This window comes from Physella acuta, unplaced genomic scaffold, assembly GCF_028476545.2.
Source record: "Physella acuta isolate Inbredline_101_S28 unplaced genomic scaffold, ASM2847654v3 ptg000505l, whole genome shotgun sequence".
NCBI lineage: Eukaryota > Metazoa > Mollusca > Gastropoda > Physidae > Physella > Physella acuta.
Genome location: NW_026732024.1, coordinates 45,305 through 65,411, shown reverse-complemented (window position 1 = coordinate 65,411; position 20,107 = coordinate 45,305). Strand labels below are relative to the sequence as shown.

Below are 20,107 nucleotides of genomic sequence, written 5' to 3'. Positions count from 1 at the left end.
ATCAGGCTAAGAACCACTGTTCAGGCTAAGAACCACTGTTCAGGCTAAGAACCACTGTTCAAGACATTCGACCTGTAAAAAAAAAAAAAACTAAAAAAACTCTGAATACTACAATTCGTCCAGCATGCATGAAAATTATTCGTCGAGAGGGTACTTTATTTGTTATTAAATAAAGAGTGGAATGAATGTTTATGCCATTTTGGACATTTCATAATCAATTTATTAAAGAAGTTCTTAACCCAGGCTTTCATAGGCATGTGCATATGCTCATATGTGTCACTGTGAGCTAAACAAATCTCTGACAGTGTCACTGTGTTTAGAAGACACGTGACCTAAACAGACATGTGACAGTGTCAGTGTGTTTAGACCTGTGCCTCAAACATATGGCAGTGTCACTGTGTTTAGACACGTGATCTAAACAAAGATCTGACAGTGTGTTTAGACCTGTGACCTACAGAAACCTCCGACAGTGTCACTGTGTTGAAACCTAAACGTGATGTCAGGCCAGAATTGCTTCCGTCTCACGCAGTGCTCTCCCCCTACCCCACCCCACACCACGCGCCCCGCCCCACCAGAACCTGTTGCTTTCCCGCATTCTTCTACTTATCGATCAGTTTCCATGCTCGCGCTATTTGTCCCCCTCCCCCCTTCCCAGCCATGCCACAGACAACAAACTGCTGCCTTGCCATTCTGGAGAATCTTCCTTAACGTTTTTAACCGTATTATCGTAAGGGTACAAAATCCGCCTCGTTAAATCATGTATTTAAAAATATGGCCTTTATGATTTGCGAAGATTACTCTCCACATCTTATAAGTCGAATGCTCTAGACAGTGTTTGTCTAGGTTCATGTCAAGTTTCAAATGGTATTGACTGTATAGGAACGTTTGCACTGAGGGTGACTAGATTAATACTTGTAAACACAAGCAAGGTCGTGAGGCTTCCCTTCATGGGAGAAAGTGGTTTAATTGAACAACTAAACATCATTGATAGATCAGTCTTGCCCTGCCTGCTCAAGGCCGGTTTCGTTTCACTCAGTTTAAGTGTGTAGATTATGTGATTTCTATAGCCACTTTAAACATGCTAGCTGTGTCTTAAATACCCACTTTAAGCTTGCTAGCTGTGTCTTAAATACCCACTTTAAACATGCTAGCTGTGTCTTTAATACCCACTTTAAACATGCTAGCTGTGTCTTAAATACCCACGTTAAGCGTGCTACCTATGTCTTTAATACCCACTTTAAGCGTGCTGGCTGTGTCTTTAATACCCACTTTAAGCTTGCTACCTATGTCTTTAATACCCACTTTAAGCGTGCTGGCTGTGTCTTTAATACCCACTTTAAGCTTGCTACCTATGTCTTTAATACCCACTTTAAGCGTGCTGGCTGTGTCTTTAATACCCACTTTAAGCTTGCTACCTATGTCTTTAATACCCACTTTAAGCGTGTTACTATGTTGTTTTAATACTCAAAGCTGTGTTTTTTAATCATTCTGTGTGCTTGGTGTAATTTGTGTACTGACTCAAATTGCGTTGCATGTATGCGTTTTGTACTCACACTGAGCGTGCAGCTGTGTCATTTAAGGTGCATATTATTAACTCGTCTAAAATACGTATCACAAAGACTTAATCCTTTATTCGCGTTTTTTTTTAAAGCAGAAGGTACACATAAAAAGAACACAGGTTAAAACTTGGTACTAAACAATAAGATGTTTTCCCCAGCATCTATCTCCAAGTTTTCCCACATACAAATGTGTCAATGGTCGTCATTAACATTTTTTTAACGACATTTCAAAGAAATTTAACAACATTACGCTGCAAAAGCTATTCTCTGAAAAAAATCTAATAATAATAATAGTACTTGGTACAATCTGCTAAAAGATTCATATAAAAAAGAATAGGCCTATAGCACTTTATTTTAAGTAACTAAGATGTAACATCTTGTGCTTTGTTACTCTACACTGAATAAAGCTTAAGTTCTTAATATGTTTTGTTTTTAACCACTGTTTTGATACCATCCCCACCCCCACCCTACCCTCTCCGTCCTTCCGGTTGATGTCAATATTTCAACAAAACTCCGTCCTTGCATCATAACAAAACAGTTCCTCATTCCACATTGAAAGACTTTTTAAAAATAAATATTTCATTCACTACCTTTACTAATGACATAGTTAACAGACCAACCTCTGCGATAAAACGCCGTCACATCTACCCTTCCAATGTCCCCATTCACTACCTTTACTGATGACATAGTTAACAGACCAACCTCTGCGATAAAACGCCGTCACATCTACCCTTCCAATGTCCCCATTCACTACCTTTACTGATGACATTGTCAACAGACCAATCTCTGTGATACAACGCCGTCACATCTACCCTTCCAATGTCCCCATTCACTACCTTTACTGATGACATAGTTAACAGACCAACCTCTGCGATAAAACGCCGTCACATCTACCCTTCCAATGTCCCCATTCACTACCTTTACTGATGACATTGTCAACAGACCAATCTCTGTGATACAACGCCGTCACATCTACCCTTCCAATGTCCCCATTCACTACCTTTACTGATGACATTGTCAACAGACCAATCTCTGTGATACAACGCCGTCACATCTACCCTTCCAATGTCCCCATTCACTACCTTTACTGATGACATAGTTAACAGACCAATCTCTGCGATAAAACGACGTCACATCTACCCTTCCAATGTCCCCATTCACTACCTTTACTGATGACATAGTTAACAGACCAACCTCTGCGATAAAACGCCGTCACATCTACCCTTCCAATGTCCCCATTCACTACCTTTACTGATGACATTGTCAACAGACCAATCTCTGTGATACAACGCCGTCACATCTACCCTTCCAATGTCCCCATTCACTACCTTTACTGATGACATTGTCAACAGACCAATCTCTGTGATACAACGCCGTCACATCTACCCTTCCAATGTCCCCATTCACTACCTTTACTGATGACATAGTTAACAGACCAATCTCTGCGATAAAACGACGTCACATCTACCCTTCCAATGTCCCCATTCACTACCTTTACTGATGACATTGTTAACAGACCAATCTCTGCGATAAAACGCCGTCACATCTACCCTTCCAATGTCCCCATTCACTACCTTTACTGATGACATAGTTAACAGACCAACCTCTGCGATAAAACGACGTCACATCTACCCTTCCAATGTCCCCATTGAGTCTCAGACCACCACATCCACCAGCAGCAGCACCACTCGTCGCCCCATCGACTAGCGAGCAGTGGCTGCTGTCAATACTGTCGCCGGCTGACAACACACGGTCTCAAGACACGGGAGCCGCCTTGTTTTTATTCCGACACCACCGCCTCGTGCCAGCACACACGCGGCGATTGTCATATGTATACACCTGTGTAGCTCAATCACGACTTTTTTTGTTTTGTTTCGTTGGATTTCTTTGCTGCATTGGTTTTACTTTTTATTTTTTTTCTAAATTATTAACCCAGGTTTTATAACAAAAATTAGCAAACGTATTTTGAAAGTTAAAATCTACTTTGAATTCTACCGTTTTTTAAGTCCCCTTTGATAGTTACAAGTTGTTATGGACTTTATTAAATATTTTTAGATTATGAAAGCTTAAGTTCTTAAGATGTGCACGGGTAGGCCTATAGTGTAAAGGATTTGGTGCTATAACCACTTTAAGGTCTAAAACTTAAAAGCTCTCTTCGACAAAAAAAGAACATAATAGTTTATCTCTGCCTAGGAATGTGTTGTTCATCTATGCGTATTATGTAGGATTATATTGTTATTGTTTTAGCAGATCAGGTTTAACTTTTTATACACGCATTATTTTCAACTCTATTAAGTGCAAGATTTGCATTCGAGTGTCATCTGGTATTTCTTGAAATGTTTGCGTTATTTCTACTTTTATTTTGGTGCCATGTCTTATACTAGATGTATGCGTTATTTCTACTTTTACTTTGGGGCCTTGTCTTATACTAGATGTATGCGTTATTTCTACTTTTATTTTGGTGCCATGTCTTATACTAGATGTATGCGTTATTTCTACTTTTACTTTGGGGCCTTGTCTTATACTAGATCTATGCGTTATTTCTACTTTTATTTTGGTGCCATGTCTTATACTAGATGTATGCGTTATTTCTACTTTTATTTTGGTGCCATGTCTTACACTAGATGTATGCGTTATTTCTACTTTTATTTTGGTGCCATGTCTTATACTAGATGTATGCGTTATTTCTACTTTTATTTTGGTGCCATGTCTGTGATTATACTAGATGTATGCGTTATTTCTACTTTTACTTTGGTGCCATGTCTCTGATTATACTAGATGTATGCGTTATTTCTACTTTTATTTTGGTGCCATGTCTTATACTAGATCTATGCGTTATTTCTACTTTTATTTTGGTGCCATGTCTTATACTAGATGCATGCGTTATTTCTACTTTTATTTTGGTGCCATGTCTTATACTAGATGTATGCGTTATTTCTACTTTTATTTTGGTGCCATGTCTTATACTAGATGTATGCGTTATTTCTACTTTTATTTTGGTGCCATGTCTTATACTAGATCTATGCGTTATTTCTACTTTTATTTCGGTGCCATGTCTTATACTAGATGTATGCGTTATTTCTACTTTTATTTTGGTGCCATGTCTTATACTAGATGTATGCGTTATTTCTACTTTTATTTTGGTGCCATGTCTTATACTAGATCTATGCGTTATTTCTACTTTTATTTTGGTGCCATGTCTTATACTAGATGTATGCGTTATTTCTACTTTTATTTTGGTGCCATGTCTTATACTAGATCTATGCGTTATTTCTACTTTTATTTTGGTGCCTTGTCTTATACTAGATGTATGCGTTATTTCTACTTTTATTTTGGTGCCATGTCTTATACTAGATGTATGCGTTATTTCTATTTTTATTTTGGTGCCATGTCTTATACTAGATCTATGCGTTTCCTCATAAACCACCGTACAGCTGTTGTACGCTGTACACCTGAAGTGTTAAAACATGTTTGATCGTGTCTCCATTTTTATGATGTAACATTAGAGCTTAGTGGTAATTTTCTTCCTCTGTGTAGTCGGTATATAAAACGTATTAAAACTACAAGATAAAACTAAATACTCTTCAGCTCAGAGTTTAACTTCATCTCGCTGATATTTAGTATCCTCCCTTCCTTTTGATCAAACTTTGTACCAGTGTAGCAGCAAAAAAAAAAAAAAAAAAAATTAAAAAATTCGCATGTTGAATGCAATGTTTTTAAAGTAGACATTCTGCTCACCAGAGTAATATTTAAAAAAAAAATCTGGTGAATACACCGATATCAGCAATCGTATTATTTTAGGTATGGGTGGAGTAGAGTCTCGCTGTTGTACTGCGCTAATCGCGTTAACTTATTTTATTCTCGCTACAGATTCTCCAGTTTTTGTTTGTTTAGGGTCTAAGAGAGAAAAAAAAATCTTTAAAATTATCGTTTACAAATACCCAGCTACTTTTTTTTTTCACATTTGGTTAGCGAGATATACAGCGCGTCACTCCTACCTGCATATTCCAACAGTGTTTAGTTATGTTAATCTACCCACTACCGTTATGGGCGTGACTAGAATTTCAAAGTCACGTTATATTTAAATCTGGTGTTCGGTAACCCATCAGTAAAATATGCTGTATGAACATGTATAGATGTTTCTTTCTGTATGTACATCAGCGTATATATATATATATATATATATATATATATATATATATATATATATATATATATATATATATATATATATATATATATATATATATATATATATATATATATATATATATATATATGAATTTGAAATCTCCCTTGTCTATGCATACTTAATTTGCAACATATCATGACTTTGCTGCCCTACAAGCTACCCACGCATTTCTTTTGTTTTCTCTAAAACAAACCTTTATTTACGCAGTTCTGACGAAATTATTTTTGCTGCTCATTCGTTATGACGTTTGAAAATATCGTCAGATTCTTATCAGCTGCAGGGAGAGTAATTTCTTCGGCTGATCCTGCTGCTATTTATATTTACTTTCTTTTTTTCTTTTTTAATTTTTAATTTAATTTTAACATTCGATTGCTAATGATTCGTTTTGAGTTTAATCTATCTGGCTTGCTTATTTCATGGTTCAAACTAGAGGGAATATTTTGATTATTTACATGACATGAATTGTTTCACTTGGTTATTGCTTGAACAGACACTTCACACACCCCCTTGTCTGTATACATTTATGAAATCCCATTTGAAATCTCATTACGCGTTCTGTTTTATTTTTATTTTATTCGAATGATATGGACATACGGCATGGCCTTTGAGTTGAGTGTGGACGTTGATGAGAACTACTGGTATCGCTATATGTACATGCGAATACTTAAGTTCTACAATGAGTCTGTTGAGGTACCTATAACAGTTGATAAGATCCTCTGGTATTTCTATTATACGTTATTGCAAGAACTTGTCTCCAAAGGTACCTATAACAGTTAATGAGAAACTCTAGTATTTCTATATGTACATATTTATACGTTAGTTCAACAACTTGTCTCTAGAGGTACCTATAACAGTTGATGAGAACCGCTGGTATTTCTATATGTACATTGGTACGTTAATTCAACAACTTGTCTCTAAGGGTACCTATAACAGTTGATGAGAACCGCTGGTATTTCTATATGTACATTGGTACGTTAATTCAACAACTTGTCTCTAAGGGTACCTATAACAGTTGATGAGAACCGCTGGTATTTCTATATGTACATGTTGATACGTTAGTTCAACAATTTGTCTCTAAGGGTACCTATAACACTTGATGAGAACCACTGGTATTTCTATATGTACATGTTGATACGTTAGTTCAACAATTTGTCTCTAAGGGTACCTATAACAGTTGATGAGAACCGCTGGTATTTCTATATGTACATGTTGATACGTTAGTTCAACAATTTGTCTCTAAGGGTACCTATAACAGTTGATGAGAACCACTGGTATTTCTATATGTACATGTTGATACGTTAGTTCAACAATTTGTCTCTAAGGGTACCTATAACATTTGATGAGAACCGCTGGTATCCCATAACCTCCACGAATATTTGTACCGAGTTCATCCCGGTCGCTCATCAAGCCATCTATAATTACATAGCTGTATAATTACGCGTGATACTATCACCAGGTCAAGCCACTGTTTTTCTCTGCTGCCGTATTTAGCTCGGTTAGTCTCCCCTTCGCCCTGTCTGGGTATCTTTGCTATTAGCGTCGTCTGGTTCGTGTTTCATTACTAAATTTTTAAATTACTTTTGTCATGACTCAACCTTTAGGTGTTGTAGCTTCTTTAGTTGGTTAACAATAAATTAATGTTAGGCAAATATTGCACTTGCCCAACAGGGAATGGATGTTAGGCAAATATTGCAGTTTCCCAAAAGGGAATGGATGTTAGGCAAATATTGCAGTTGCCCAAAAGGGAATGGATGTTAGGCAAATATTGCAGTTGCCCAACAGGGTATGGATGTTAAGCAAATATTGCAGTTGCCCAACAGGGAATGGATGTTAGGCAAATATTGCAGTTGCCCAACAGGGAATGGATGTTAGGCAAATATTGCAGTTGCCCAAAAGGGAATGGATGTTTGGCAAATATTGCAGTTGCCCAAAAGGGAATGGATGTTAGGCAAATATTGCAGTTGCCCAAAAGGGAATGGATGTTAGGCAAATATTGCAGTTGCTGAAGTGGGAATGTGTATTAGGTGAAAATTGAAGAAGCTTAAGTGGGAATGTGTATAAGGTGAATATGGCTGTAGGAATAGATGTAAGTCCCGCAGACATTGCTTTTATATTTAGAATACACGTCCGGGATTTTCTAGCTATTCACACTTTCACCTTCCCTTGTGTGCTCATGACTAGAGATTGCTTCACGTGGAAAATTTCATATCAGGCGTAGGTCATTAAAGACACATCTGGCCTTGTTAACGGCTTTTTAAAATTGATTCTGTTTGATGCGTACTGGGAGACTGCTTCAAATCATCGTTTTGGTTTATATGGAAGCTCTACTTAGTCGCTGTTGGTAGTCCCCTGCATGATTCAATCAGTTGAAAATATCATTGATGTAAGCATCAAACTTCCTCATATTGTAGCGGTGGTTCATCAAATCTTGTCTACTGGATGAGAGTCAGTCGAGTTAAACTCATTTCACCTAGGTGTCTTTAAATGAGACGCGATTCTTTTAATTGAAGTTGACGTCGTTTTCTACATGAAGCTGAAGTCTTGTATTCTATACAGGTTTCTATTTCCATAAGAAATTAATTAATTGTATAAATATTCAAGAAAAAAAACCCTCCAAGATCTCCGATAAACACTCTGTATTCATTTCATCGTGGTTATTTATTGAAAGATCGTGACTTGGTTAAAAATATCCAGGTGAGCTTATACATTTTAAAATATTTAAAACCGAAATCGTGATGAGTGAAAAACGCCATTTAACCCTTTTAATGCGTTGAGTATATCGTCATTGTTTTTCTTCTAATTAGAGAAATCGTTTCTGTCGCTTTGTTGACATGGGACGTCAGAGTACACAAGATGGTGTTGGGTGTCGGTTCTATTTGCGAACGGCTTCTGACTGCGTTCCATGGCCCATACCTTTGTAGCTGCTTGCTTTCTGGTTGTTTCTAGATGGTCTGGTTGTGGTAATTGTGTGGTCATTTCTAGACATTGTGTGGTTGTAAGCATTTCTAGACATTGTGTGGTTGTAGGCATTTCTAGACATTGTGTGGTTGTAAGCATTTCTAGACATTGTGTGGTTGTTGGCATTTCTAGACATTGTGTGGTTGTTGGCATTTCTAGACATTATATGGTTGTTGGCATTTCTAGACATTGTGTGGTTGTTGGCATTTCTAGACATTGTGTGGTTGTAAGCATTTCTAGACATTGTGTGGTTGTAGGCATTTCTAGACATTGTGTGGTTGTTGGCATTTCTAGATAGACATTGTGTCGTTGTTGACATTTCTAGACATTGTGTGGTTGTAGACATTTCTAGACATTGTGTGGTTGTAGGCATTTCTAGACATTGTGTGGTTGTAGGCATTTCTAGACATTGTGTGGTTGTTGGCATTTCTAGACATTGTGTGGTTGTAGGCATTTCTAGACATTGTGTGGTTGTAGGCATTTCTAGACATTGTGTGGTTTTTGGCATTTCTAGACATTGTGTGGTTGTAGGCATTTCTAGACATTGTGTGGTTGTTGGCATTTCTAGACATTGTGTGGTTGTAGGCATTCCTAGACATTGTGTGGTTGTAGGCATTCCTAGACATTGTTTGGTTGTTGGCATTTCTAGACATTGTGTGGTTGTTGACATTTCTAGACATTGTGTGGTTGTTGGCATTTCTAGACATTGTGTGGTTGTTGGCATTTCTAGACATTGTGTGGTTGTTGGTGTTGCGTCCAGATTTGGTTCAACTGAGGAAACGATTTGTGGTTATCTTCAATACTTTTATTTGGACTCACTTTTTCACATAACAGAGTAGCCCTCGCCCTCGCCCTAACCACTACAAACTAACCCCTAACAACCATTCACTCCAGCTTTATACCGCATTCGACCTTGGGATAACAATACATAAACACACCGGGGTTAACTATACTCTAGGGTAAACTCAACTCACACACACACTCTCCCCTAAATTTACATTATTCTAACCTATTTCTATCTAACCTATAACTGACCCGTAATAGTTGGCATTTCTAGACATTGTGCGGTTGTTGGCATTTCTAGACATTATGTGGTTGTAGGCATTTCTAGACATTATGTGGTTGTGGTAATTTCTAGACGTTGCGTGGTTGTGGTCATTTCTAGACGTTGCGTGGTTGTGGTCATTTCTAGACGTTGCGTGGTTGTATTTATTTTCTCATTTAATAACTCTTAGAAAAATGTGTTACTTGAAAAAGGAACCTTTAGAAGAAAAAAAAGTAGATCTGATAAATTTGATGTCAAATCAGCAGCTGAAGGTTCCCGAAAAAAATAATTTAATTTTCGGTGCACCTGACAGATGGGTTTAAAAATAAAAATAGTTTATCTAATGTTCATTTTTTTTTAAGTTAAAAAACATTGCCCACTCCTGATTAAATGGACGAAGTAATAAATCGTGATGCGTTAGTTGCATTATTTATTTTAATTGTTTGTAGCTTCTCTAACATGGGTGGTCTATGGTAGTTAATGTTTCTAATTTATAAAAGCTACAGACTTCTCTATAATTTGGGTGGTCGTACAACGGTTTAATTAACTAGTGACTTCGTGTATTCGCTGTGATGTTGGCGGTGATACTACGTTTAAACCGACTAGTGACCTATACATTAGTGCTGTTACAACGTTTATTCAGCGAGCGACAAGAGTTTCTTTCAGGCATCTCTTTGGGAATGTTGCACGCCCACAGCCCATTCGGACGTAAGAGAAAATTTTTTTTTATATAGAACATGTATACTTCATCCAGTGGTTGCCCAACAAGTGCTCCCCCCCCCCCCCCCCTCCCCCGAAAGTTTCAAGTTCGCCCCTCCACCGGAGAAAATTTTCTAAAAGGCTTGTGATAGCTATAGCACCCCACCCCCGATAAACAATTTTCTTAACAGACATTGCTAAAAGAACAATAGTGTGCGTATATTTTTTTGAGTCTGAATTTATCATAGCTTGTAACACGAGTCACAAGCCGCACTAAGGTGTGTAGGAGTTGATTGTATAGATGAGCTTTACTTACCTGAGGTTAAGGCTGTGTCTAGTCATGTGATTTTTCTACTTGCGACCTAATTTGAGATGTACCCTTTTTATGTTTTAATGACTCCTGATATCAGTGCTTGTATTTAATAGGCTTGTCTAGTAGCTTTTTTAGCCGTTAGGCTTAGTTGAAAGTTTAGCAAAATGTTATATATTTAATATTGTTAGCATGAGTTGTGGTGTGAAGCTTTTTTATACCAACTTTAGAATAAATGAAATCATTTCTCGTTCTAATAGCACTTTGTGCTATCTTTTTGTTAGAGGACACGGCACTTTGTTGTTAATAATCTCAACCTATCTTTCTTTCCTTTTTAGGTTTACTCCATGTTTTCTGTTGTTGTTGCCGATTATATTTTGTAGAGTTTATATTGTTCAAATACTGGTAGCATCCTTTGTTCATGCTTTTATAGTTTAAGATATGTCTAGCTATGGAAAAACATGCTTATTTGGACGTGGATATCCTATCCACACGCAACAGCTCATTATAAAACTATACCTATCCACATGTAACAGCTCATTGTGAAACTACCTATCCAGGTGCAACTGCTCATTATGAAACTATACCTATCCACATGCAACAGCTCATTATGAAACTATACCTATCCACATGGAAGAGCTCATTATGAAACTATACATATACAGATGCAACTGCTCATTATGAAACTATACCTATCCAGATGCAACTGCTCATTATGAAACTATACTTATCCACATACAACTGCTCATTATGAAACTATACTTATCCACATGCAACTGCTCATTATGAAACATACCCTTATCCACATGCAAGAACTCATTATGAAACCCAGCTAGTGCAACAACTCCATAGCAACCCACCCCTACCCACATGTGGTTGCATAACAACAGCCTTGATACTTGTAGCTCACCCAAATCCCCGCAGCTTTCCCCCACCGTGCGCCACCCTGGATATGCCCCAAATCGTGACTTCAGATAATTGTCATGTCAATAGCCGCGTTAAAGATTGGAACAAACTGCTGCCGACAACAAAACATGAAAGTTGGAATCGTGTCAGCCGAGTGGGATAATGCTCCACTCGTCAATGGTCGCTTAGGGTTTCCCTGTATCAATACTCCAAGGCTAGTTGCGCTACAAGTAGGTTTACCGATGCACGCTTTCTGATGCTTGGGTATTTTTTTTATTTTTTAAACTTGCGTCATATCGTCACTTGCCCTTTCAAAAGTGATGGGGGGAAAAAACAACAAATCCAATATACACGAAGCTTCCGAATTGAACGGGGAAAATATAATTTACATGTGTTATTTGCCGGCAGTTGGACTACCTTAACGGCTGTGTTAGCTAGTCGTCTTCGGAGTTTTCATTACCGGCTGTCTAGTCTCTGGGCTAAACTTGATTATATTTTCTGCACCTTTCCTCTAGGCTAAACTTGATTATATTTTCTTCACATTTCCTGTAGGCTGTAGGCTAAACTTGATTATATTTTCTGCACCTTTCCTCTAGGCTAAACTTGATTATATTTTCTGCACCTTTCCTCTAGGCTAAACTTGATTATATTTTTTCACATTTCCTGTAGGCTAAACTTGATTATTTTGCTCACTTCATACTAGTTTATTTCTCGTATAGTTATTTTACTTTACCTAATCTTAATAGTTCGATTAGAAATAAAAAATAAATTCATGTTGTAGTGGAATTGGCTAATTATTTAATATATTTTATTCTGATTTCGTCTAAAATCTAAATGCTTAGTTGTTTGGCTACAGGTTTCGTCCACACCCACCTATCCCTACATAATTATAAATGAACGTGGTTTTCGCAGACCTTCAACAACTGGTTGGCGCGTTTAGTAGTTTGAAATTCTAAATACAAAAACAAAGGTCGATTTAAATGAGTTCATTAAAATGGTGACACCATTTGTTAACTGATTAGATTTGAGCCTCTGCTGTGTCTATTTTTCTGTTTAAGTAAGACCCCGTCATGACTACACGCTATTGTATGTGGACCGTATCCTGTATGCTTACACTTATACAATATGTTGATATGGGTTAGTATTTCTTTAAGGTTTATCTTTGCCTCGCTCATATATCAATGCATGACAGAAGGAAGCCCGTCCTAATTTGTGAAAATGGTTCGCTTTTTAAAGACAGCTTTGATGGGCACATTTACATTCCTGGATTTCATTTAGCTTTCTAAGTTTTACCACCTTTCCTTTGGATGTGTGCGGAGGGAGAGGGGGTGGGGGGGGGGGGGGGGGGTTGTGTACGGTGTTTAAAAATAAAACGTAATTTTTTCGTCTGTTTGGCAGGCCGTTTTTTTTTAAAAAGAATGTACTATAAATATACGGGACCAGGGAATGTGTTGTGAATACATGGGATTATGAATGTACTAGAAATACACGTGGTTATGGAATATACTGTAGAAATACTGGGCTAGGGAAAGTACTGTAAATACACGGATTAGGAAATGTACTAGAAAAAAACTGGTTTTGAAATAAGTTTTATCTGCATCCGATGTTACAACCCAAAGTAGACAATAAAATACAGCCATAGATTTACTTTACTGGCTGCTTTTAAAAATTACACGATCAATTATAATTATACTGTAAACAATGCAAATGTTTAATATAACATTAATTCAAATGGATGCGTTTTTTTAAAAAATTACCCATTCTGGAAAGTTGGGTTGATTGTAACTGATGGGATGAATGTGTAAAGTGTAGATGGTACACATATACTCTAGGGCTGATGGGTAGGGACACTGTAGGCTGAGGTTAGGGGTCATCCATTTATGACGTCCACAATTTTTTTATATTTTGGACCCCCCCCCCCCTACCTCCCAACAAAAATCCACTTTTTTTTTCCTTATACAAGTCCATAATTGTCCACAAAAGTCAGTTTTTTTTTCAAACCCCTCCCCCCCCCCAAGTGTGGACGTCATAAATGGATGACCCCTTACTAGCTGTATGTAGGGTCAGGTTTAGGGGGGTCCTAGAAGTTTCTCTAGTCAATACTTGACAGGTTACTTGTCCTGTGGGGTTACCCTAGTCAGAGATAGAACTTGTAGTGATGCATTGGTGGAGATTTTAAAGATGTAAAAATAGAATTAGCAAGTTATTTTTGTGTGAAGTGGCAGTTGTAGGTTTATTAAAGAAATGTGCTGTCGTTATGGGGCTGGGGAGGGTTGTTAATGGGATGAGGGTCTTTGTTTAGTGGTGGGGGTGTGTGCTTTGTGGGGTGGGTGTGTGTGTTTAGTGGGGCGGATGTGTGTTTAATGGGGTGGGGTGTGAGTTTAATGGGGTAAGGGGGGGGGGATGTTCATAAAAGTTTACAGTCATTGATGTGTGAATTTCTTTAGCTGTGTTCATGTTATCAATAATAGTTTTGGATCTAATACATAAAACTACATTTAGGACTGGATTGCATGTAAACTTAAGGGTTGTTTTGAATTTATATTTCATTTTTTATCAATTAGTAGCATTTATTAGTAGATCATTTGACTTTGTAGCTGGGGTAGCATCAACTGTTCCACCCCTAAACTAAACCTTACCGGCACCTTTATTGCTGCACTAGCTTAGATTTTAAAGAGAGAACACTTGAACCAACCCTTCCATTTTCTGTATGGATTTTTCACTAAGACACCGCCATTAATCTAAAAATACTTTATATCATGCTTGTATTTTAATGAACAAAAACAAAACATTTCTAAACATTCTAGCTATGCAGCTGAACAATTGCTTGTGAATGTTTATCCTGTAGAGCTAAAGAATTCTCTTCTTGTGTGCAGTTTGAAAACACCTGTCATACAAACTGTATAGCTGTTTGGTTTTTGTTTAAAGCTAGTTATTTAGACAAGTTATTTAAAACTAATCAATTTGAGGAATGAAGTTAATGACTACATGTAGTAGCTGTTTCTTGTCTTTTGTCAGGCAGATTTGCTCAAAAGTCAGGCTTTCTTGGAATTTTTTGGTTTGTTAAAATTCTCTTCTGGAATGACAAACATTTATAAAGCAATTAATTGATTTGATAAGGCTTGCATTTAGAAGACATTTTAAGTAACTTCTGTTTTTCAATTTTAAAAAACTTGAATCTCAAACATTAATGATGTGAAGAAGGGGTTAAATAAGGCTAGCATTTAGAAGACATTTTAAGAAACTCCTGTTTTTCAACTTTTAAACTGGAATCACAAAGATTAATGAAGTGGTTGAGTGGTTAGACAAGGCTAGCATTGAATGATCACCAGAGGTTGTGTGAATGAAGCTACACAATGGATGTCACCTCGTTTGTGCTGTATGCATTCTGTCCCTGTAGCAAGCATAAGAAAAAAGAGTATGAGTGCTCATCGCATACGGTAAGATCTCAAAATGATAACAAAAGCCTACCCAGCATAAGCTGTTGTTATGTTAAGTGTATTTGATACTCAAGTTTAACAAGCAGGCCTATATGAAAGCTGAACAACAGTAACCTTTTATTCTCCTAAAATCATAATAGCTGAGTTTTATAGATGCATATAATATTTCAAAACAAGCTTTAATGTTATGTAAACCTACAACTAAAATAAAAATAACATCTTTTACCATACAACATTTCTTAGTAATATTTTATTCAACGTTCATGTAATTGCTGTTCATTTTTAACATGATTTGTACATGCTGGTAAGTCAATAATTACCCATTACACTTAGCAACATTTGCAGAAAACAATTTTCCAATGTTTGTATAAAATTTTAAGAATGTTATGTTACATTGTAATCTGTTTTTGTAACATTAAGTCCAATTTACTCTGAAGGGGAAAAGTTAAGAAGGTAAGATTGTATAAAATATTCAATCATTTCTAATTTCCATTTCAGGTTTTTCTCATACATTACCTTTTTTTAAACAGGGAGTCTCAAATATTTCTTTTGGTTTAATTTCAGGACTCCACAGCAGGGGAAACCACTCCAACAGCCGAACAAGGGGTCATCACTCCTCAGGTGGCTGTCTTAACACAGAAGCAGCCACTAGACTCCACAAATGAGGAAGAAGAGCCAGCACAGGATATAGAGATGCCCCCTCCTATGGAGATCCAAGACCATTCATTCAAGCCAGAGAGCAAGGAGGTCTCCACAGATGATGTCACAGCTAAACTGGTAAGTAACATCTGTTTGTAGGTGCCGTTAGATGTCTCTCAGACACTCACTTTAGGTGATCTGATGTAAATATTATGCTAATCTTACATTGATTACAAGGCTTAAACTCATCATGTGTGCATGTAGCTGAAACCTTAGTCAGTATAAGATTAGAATAATGTTTACATCAGATGACTTTGAGTTTAAGCCTCTACTCACTTGTTTCCTTAAAATTTAGCCCTTGGTCTGTGAAGAATTGTAAACAGCTGGTATTTTATGAGACCAGAATGTGTAAAAAAAAAGTTGTAGGAAAACATAAAAATTAGATTAAAATGTAGTGTGAGGTGATGTTGAATTCAAATGGGAAAAACCAGTTGTAAAGTGACTTAAATAAATGTGCAGATTACACATAACTGCAGTATAATGCCTGTAATTAATGCTAATGTATATCAATATATAGTTGGCATGGTTTTATTAAACTGATTAAAGCAAATGTGGGCATGTGCACAGTCATGTGATTTATTACCAGAGGCGTAGCGACCGTTCCTGGCGCCCGGGGACAAACTTTCAATTTGGCGCTCCCCCCTCCCCCATATATTTTTTTATATTTATAATGCAAAACTGCAGCTAAAATGAGCTTTTAATTTTTTTTTCAAACCCATTTTGGCACCCCCTAGGGTCAGCACCCTGGGACATATATACCCCCACCCCCCCTCGCTATGCCTCTGCTTATTCCTTTAAGCTCAGCCACTGTGGGTATGTGCACAGTCATGTGACTTATTCTTTTAAGCTCAGCCACTGTGGGTATGTGCACAGTCATATGACTTATTCCTTTAAGCTCATCCACTGTGGATATGTACACAGTCATGTGACTTATTCCTTTAAACTCAGCCACTGTGGATATGTACACAGTCATGTGACTTATTCCTTTAAGCTCAGCCACTGTGGGTATGTACACAGTCATGTGACTTATTCCTTTAAACTCAGCTACTCTGGGCATGTACACAGTCATGTGACTTAGCCTTCAAACACAGCCTATATGGGTATATGTGCAAAAGTATGTGACTCATGTCTTTAATCTCCAGTAATACCCACACATTCTCATAATCTCCACTTGGCCATCTCTTGCATAAAAAATTTCAAAGGTAGATGTTTGGGATTTAAACTTGCACCTGACTCTTGACAGTACTTGGCTCGCATGTAGATTAAAGTTGGAAGAATCACAAACATTTTTCTAATAGACATTGACAAGTTTGACAGAACTTCATTATTTCTTGTTTTTTTAAAATACTCTTAACAATATTGCATACAAGAGTTTAAAGTGAATATCTTTTACAATATTTCATGCACGTTTATAGAAATTTTGCTTACAATATTGCTGCATACAAGAATTTTAAAGAAATTTCTCTGACAATAGTGCATAGCATAAGTTCTAAAGAAAATAACATTATAACAAATGAGAGAAATGGTGGTGGTGGTGTGAGGGTGGGGGTAGTTATTTTGAAAACCACGCTATCTCTTACAAATGGAAAGCAAGCCTTTCTTCTTTGTGTATCAGTATGGCACACAATCTTCTTACTGTCAGGTAGTATCCCTGGTGATAGCTTGAGTTAAGTGATGTTGACTTGTTCAAAGAAAGACAAGTAAAAAAACTCTTTTTAAACATGGCATTTCAATAATATTCCTTTTGAAAGGGATCATGTTTTTGTTAGTATTGTAGAGATATTGAGGCTGGTATTGCCTGCTTCTATGGCAGATCTTGACAATATAGAACACAATAATGGAGGTTAGGAGCTGTAAAACTAGGATCTGTTACAAGGAATTTCAGTTAGGAACTGTAGCGTGGTCGAGTCGGTAAAGCTCATGGTTGCTAAACAGAAAAGTCTCGAGTTCGAATCCTTGGGCGGATCAGACTTGACAGCCGGGGACAGCAACTCTTCTAGGAAAAACTTCAAAATCAAACAATTGCTGCCTTTTAGTTTGTTCTTGGTTGCACAAAAGGCTATGGAAGCAAATCCAAAATGAAATGCAGGCTGAAAATCGGAGTTAATGGCCTAAGCGACACCTTACCAGTTGACACATAATACTTAATCGTGTTGGAGGAAATCCCTTCCAACACTATAATTAAGACAGAAGAAGAAGAACAAGAAAGAAGAGCTTTAATAAGGAGCAAGATACTGTAACGTGGGGCGGAGTGGTTTAGCGGTAGAGAGCTGGACTGCTGACCCGTTAGTCTCGAGTTTGAATCCGGGTTCAAGTCAGTAGACCATCCCTGAGTCCACCCAACTCTGATGGGTACCTAACTTACGTTAGGGAAAGTAAAGGCGGCTGGGCATAGTGCTGACCACACTATCTCTTCATATGCCGAGGTCACAGAAACAAGTGAACTCTACTTCACTTGCCCCATAGACCGTCAGGTTTGAAAGGGAAACTTTACTTTTACTTTAAGATACTGTAACAGGATCTAGGAACTGTAATTAGGAAGTGTAACTGGGACAGTAACAGGGAACTAGGAATTTTAATAGGATCTAGGAACTGTAGCAGATAACTGGGAACTGTGACAGGGAACTAGTTGCAGTAACAGGGAACAAGGAACTGTAGCAGAGAATTTATGGATCAAATGAAAAATAGCATGTATCCAGTACTGTAAATGCTTTGGAATTAATAGTAACTATATTACTATTTACATCCATCTGTCTAAATGTAAAGCAATTGATTACTTTTCTTCTTTAAATGTCTAAGAAATTATTATTTACTGCATTTTTCAAATGTTAATACTAGTAATTCTGTTGTCTAGAAGGTAGGAAAATGTCATTCCCATTAATATTTATAGTTCTTTTTAAATATTAAACCAGTTAAGTTTTCATATTTAAGCTATAGGAAAATGTCTTTTAAACTAACATTTAAAAAAAAATCAAAATTCAGGGAATAAAGTTCATTATTTTTGTTTTACCTTAAATATTTCAGAGGTATTTCTTTAAAAAATTCAGCATATTTTCTTTCATAAATTATGATTCTACAAATATTTATTAAATGGGATTTGGTTTGAAATAAAGTGTTTTAAAAAGTTGTAGTTTTTCTCTGGAGAACTACCATTTCAATGTTGATGTGTTTATGCTAGTATTTCATAAATTTATTTATATTTTTGTTTTTAAATACTGATTTGGTTAATGTTGACTCTCAAAATACGAAAACAATTTTTACTTTACTTCAAACAGAAATTGTGTTTTTTTTTTTAACTTCATACTAAATTTTGACTTAACATACAAACAGGTTATAAAATCTCTCCTAACCTTTGACCTTTCCAGGCATCCCAGCTGTCACTGAAGCCACAGGGAGAGAACTCAGTGGCCACAGACCTAACCAGTCAGATAGAGAATATAAACAAGCATAGAATTGTAAGTCTTTCAATTATTCATGCATGCTCTTGCCATCAAGCTTCTGTTAGTGTCATGTGGAATGTTTAGTTTCAACAAGATATTCTGTTCACTTTTACTTGCTATGTGCAGTCAGTATAAAAGTTTTTTAGTTATATTTTTTAAATTGTGTAAAGCATAAGGGAAGGGACGGAGTGGTCTAGCGGTAGAGAGCTGGACTGCTAACCCGTTAGTCTCGAGTTCAAATCCGGGTTCAAGTCAGTAGACCGTCCCTGAGTCCACCCAACTCTGATGGGTACCTAATTTATGTTAGGGAAAGTAAAGGCGGCTGGGCATAGTGCTGACCACACTATCTCTTCATATGCCTAGGTCACAGAAACAAGTGAACTCTACTTCACTTGCCCCATAGACCGTCAGGTTTGAAAGGAAAACTTTACTTACTTTACTATAATTATTTGGTTTAAAATTGAAAATATAAATAGCGTTTAAAAATGTATGTTACCTTTTTCATGACATAAGTTACCATTTTTTTTTACATTCTAAATAAAATGGCCAACTTCCTTCTAACTGCTCTGGGTTTATGCGATGTGACTATCTAGCAATTTTTTTAGTGTTCATTGATGTGGCCATCTTCTTTTGTTAGTTCACGTCAAGCCATTTTTAGCAGTAGATGACTTTCAGTTGTCCATTTATTGTCCATTCAGTTTCTGGCCATTCATGAGAGGGGTTAAATTTTTTACCTAACTTCTAGTTGGTCTTGGTTATAGTGTTTGTTAAAGTTTGGCTCACAACTTAAATGACTTATGTGTACATTGGAGACTTTGTTTAGTTTTTGTTGTCTCACAGCTTATCTGCTCATACATAC

The 20,107-nt window shown here is 36.9% G+C and overlaps 1 protein-coding gene across 1 annotated transcript in view; it reads left to right on the top strand.

Annotated features, from left to right (window-relative positions):
• Positions 1–20,107, top strand: part of LOC131944714 (kalirin) — a 190,170-nt gene that overhangs the window by 136,739 nt on the left and 33,324 nt on the right. Inside the window, exons 41-42 of the mRNA XM_059305505.1 lie at positions 15,674–15,886; positions 19,174–19,263. Coding sequence (XP_059161488.1) covers positions 15,674–15,886; positions 19,174–19,263 — 303 coding nt within the window. The remainder of the gene's footprint in view (positions 1–15,673; positions 15,887–19,173; positions 19,264–20,107) is intronic.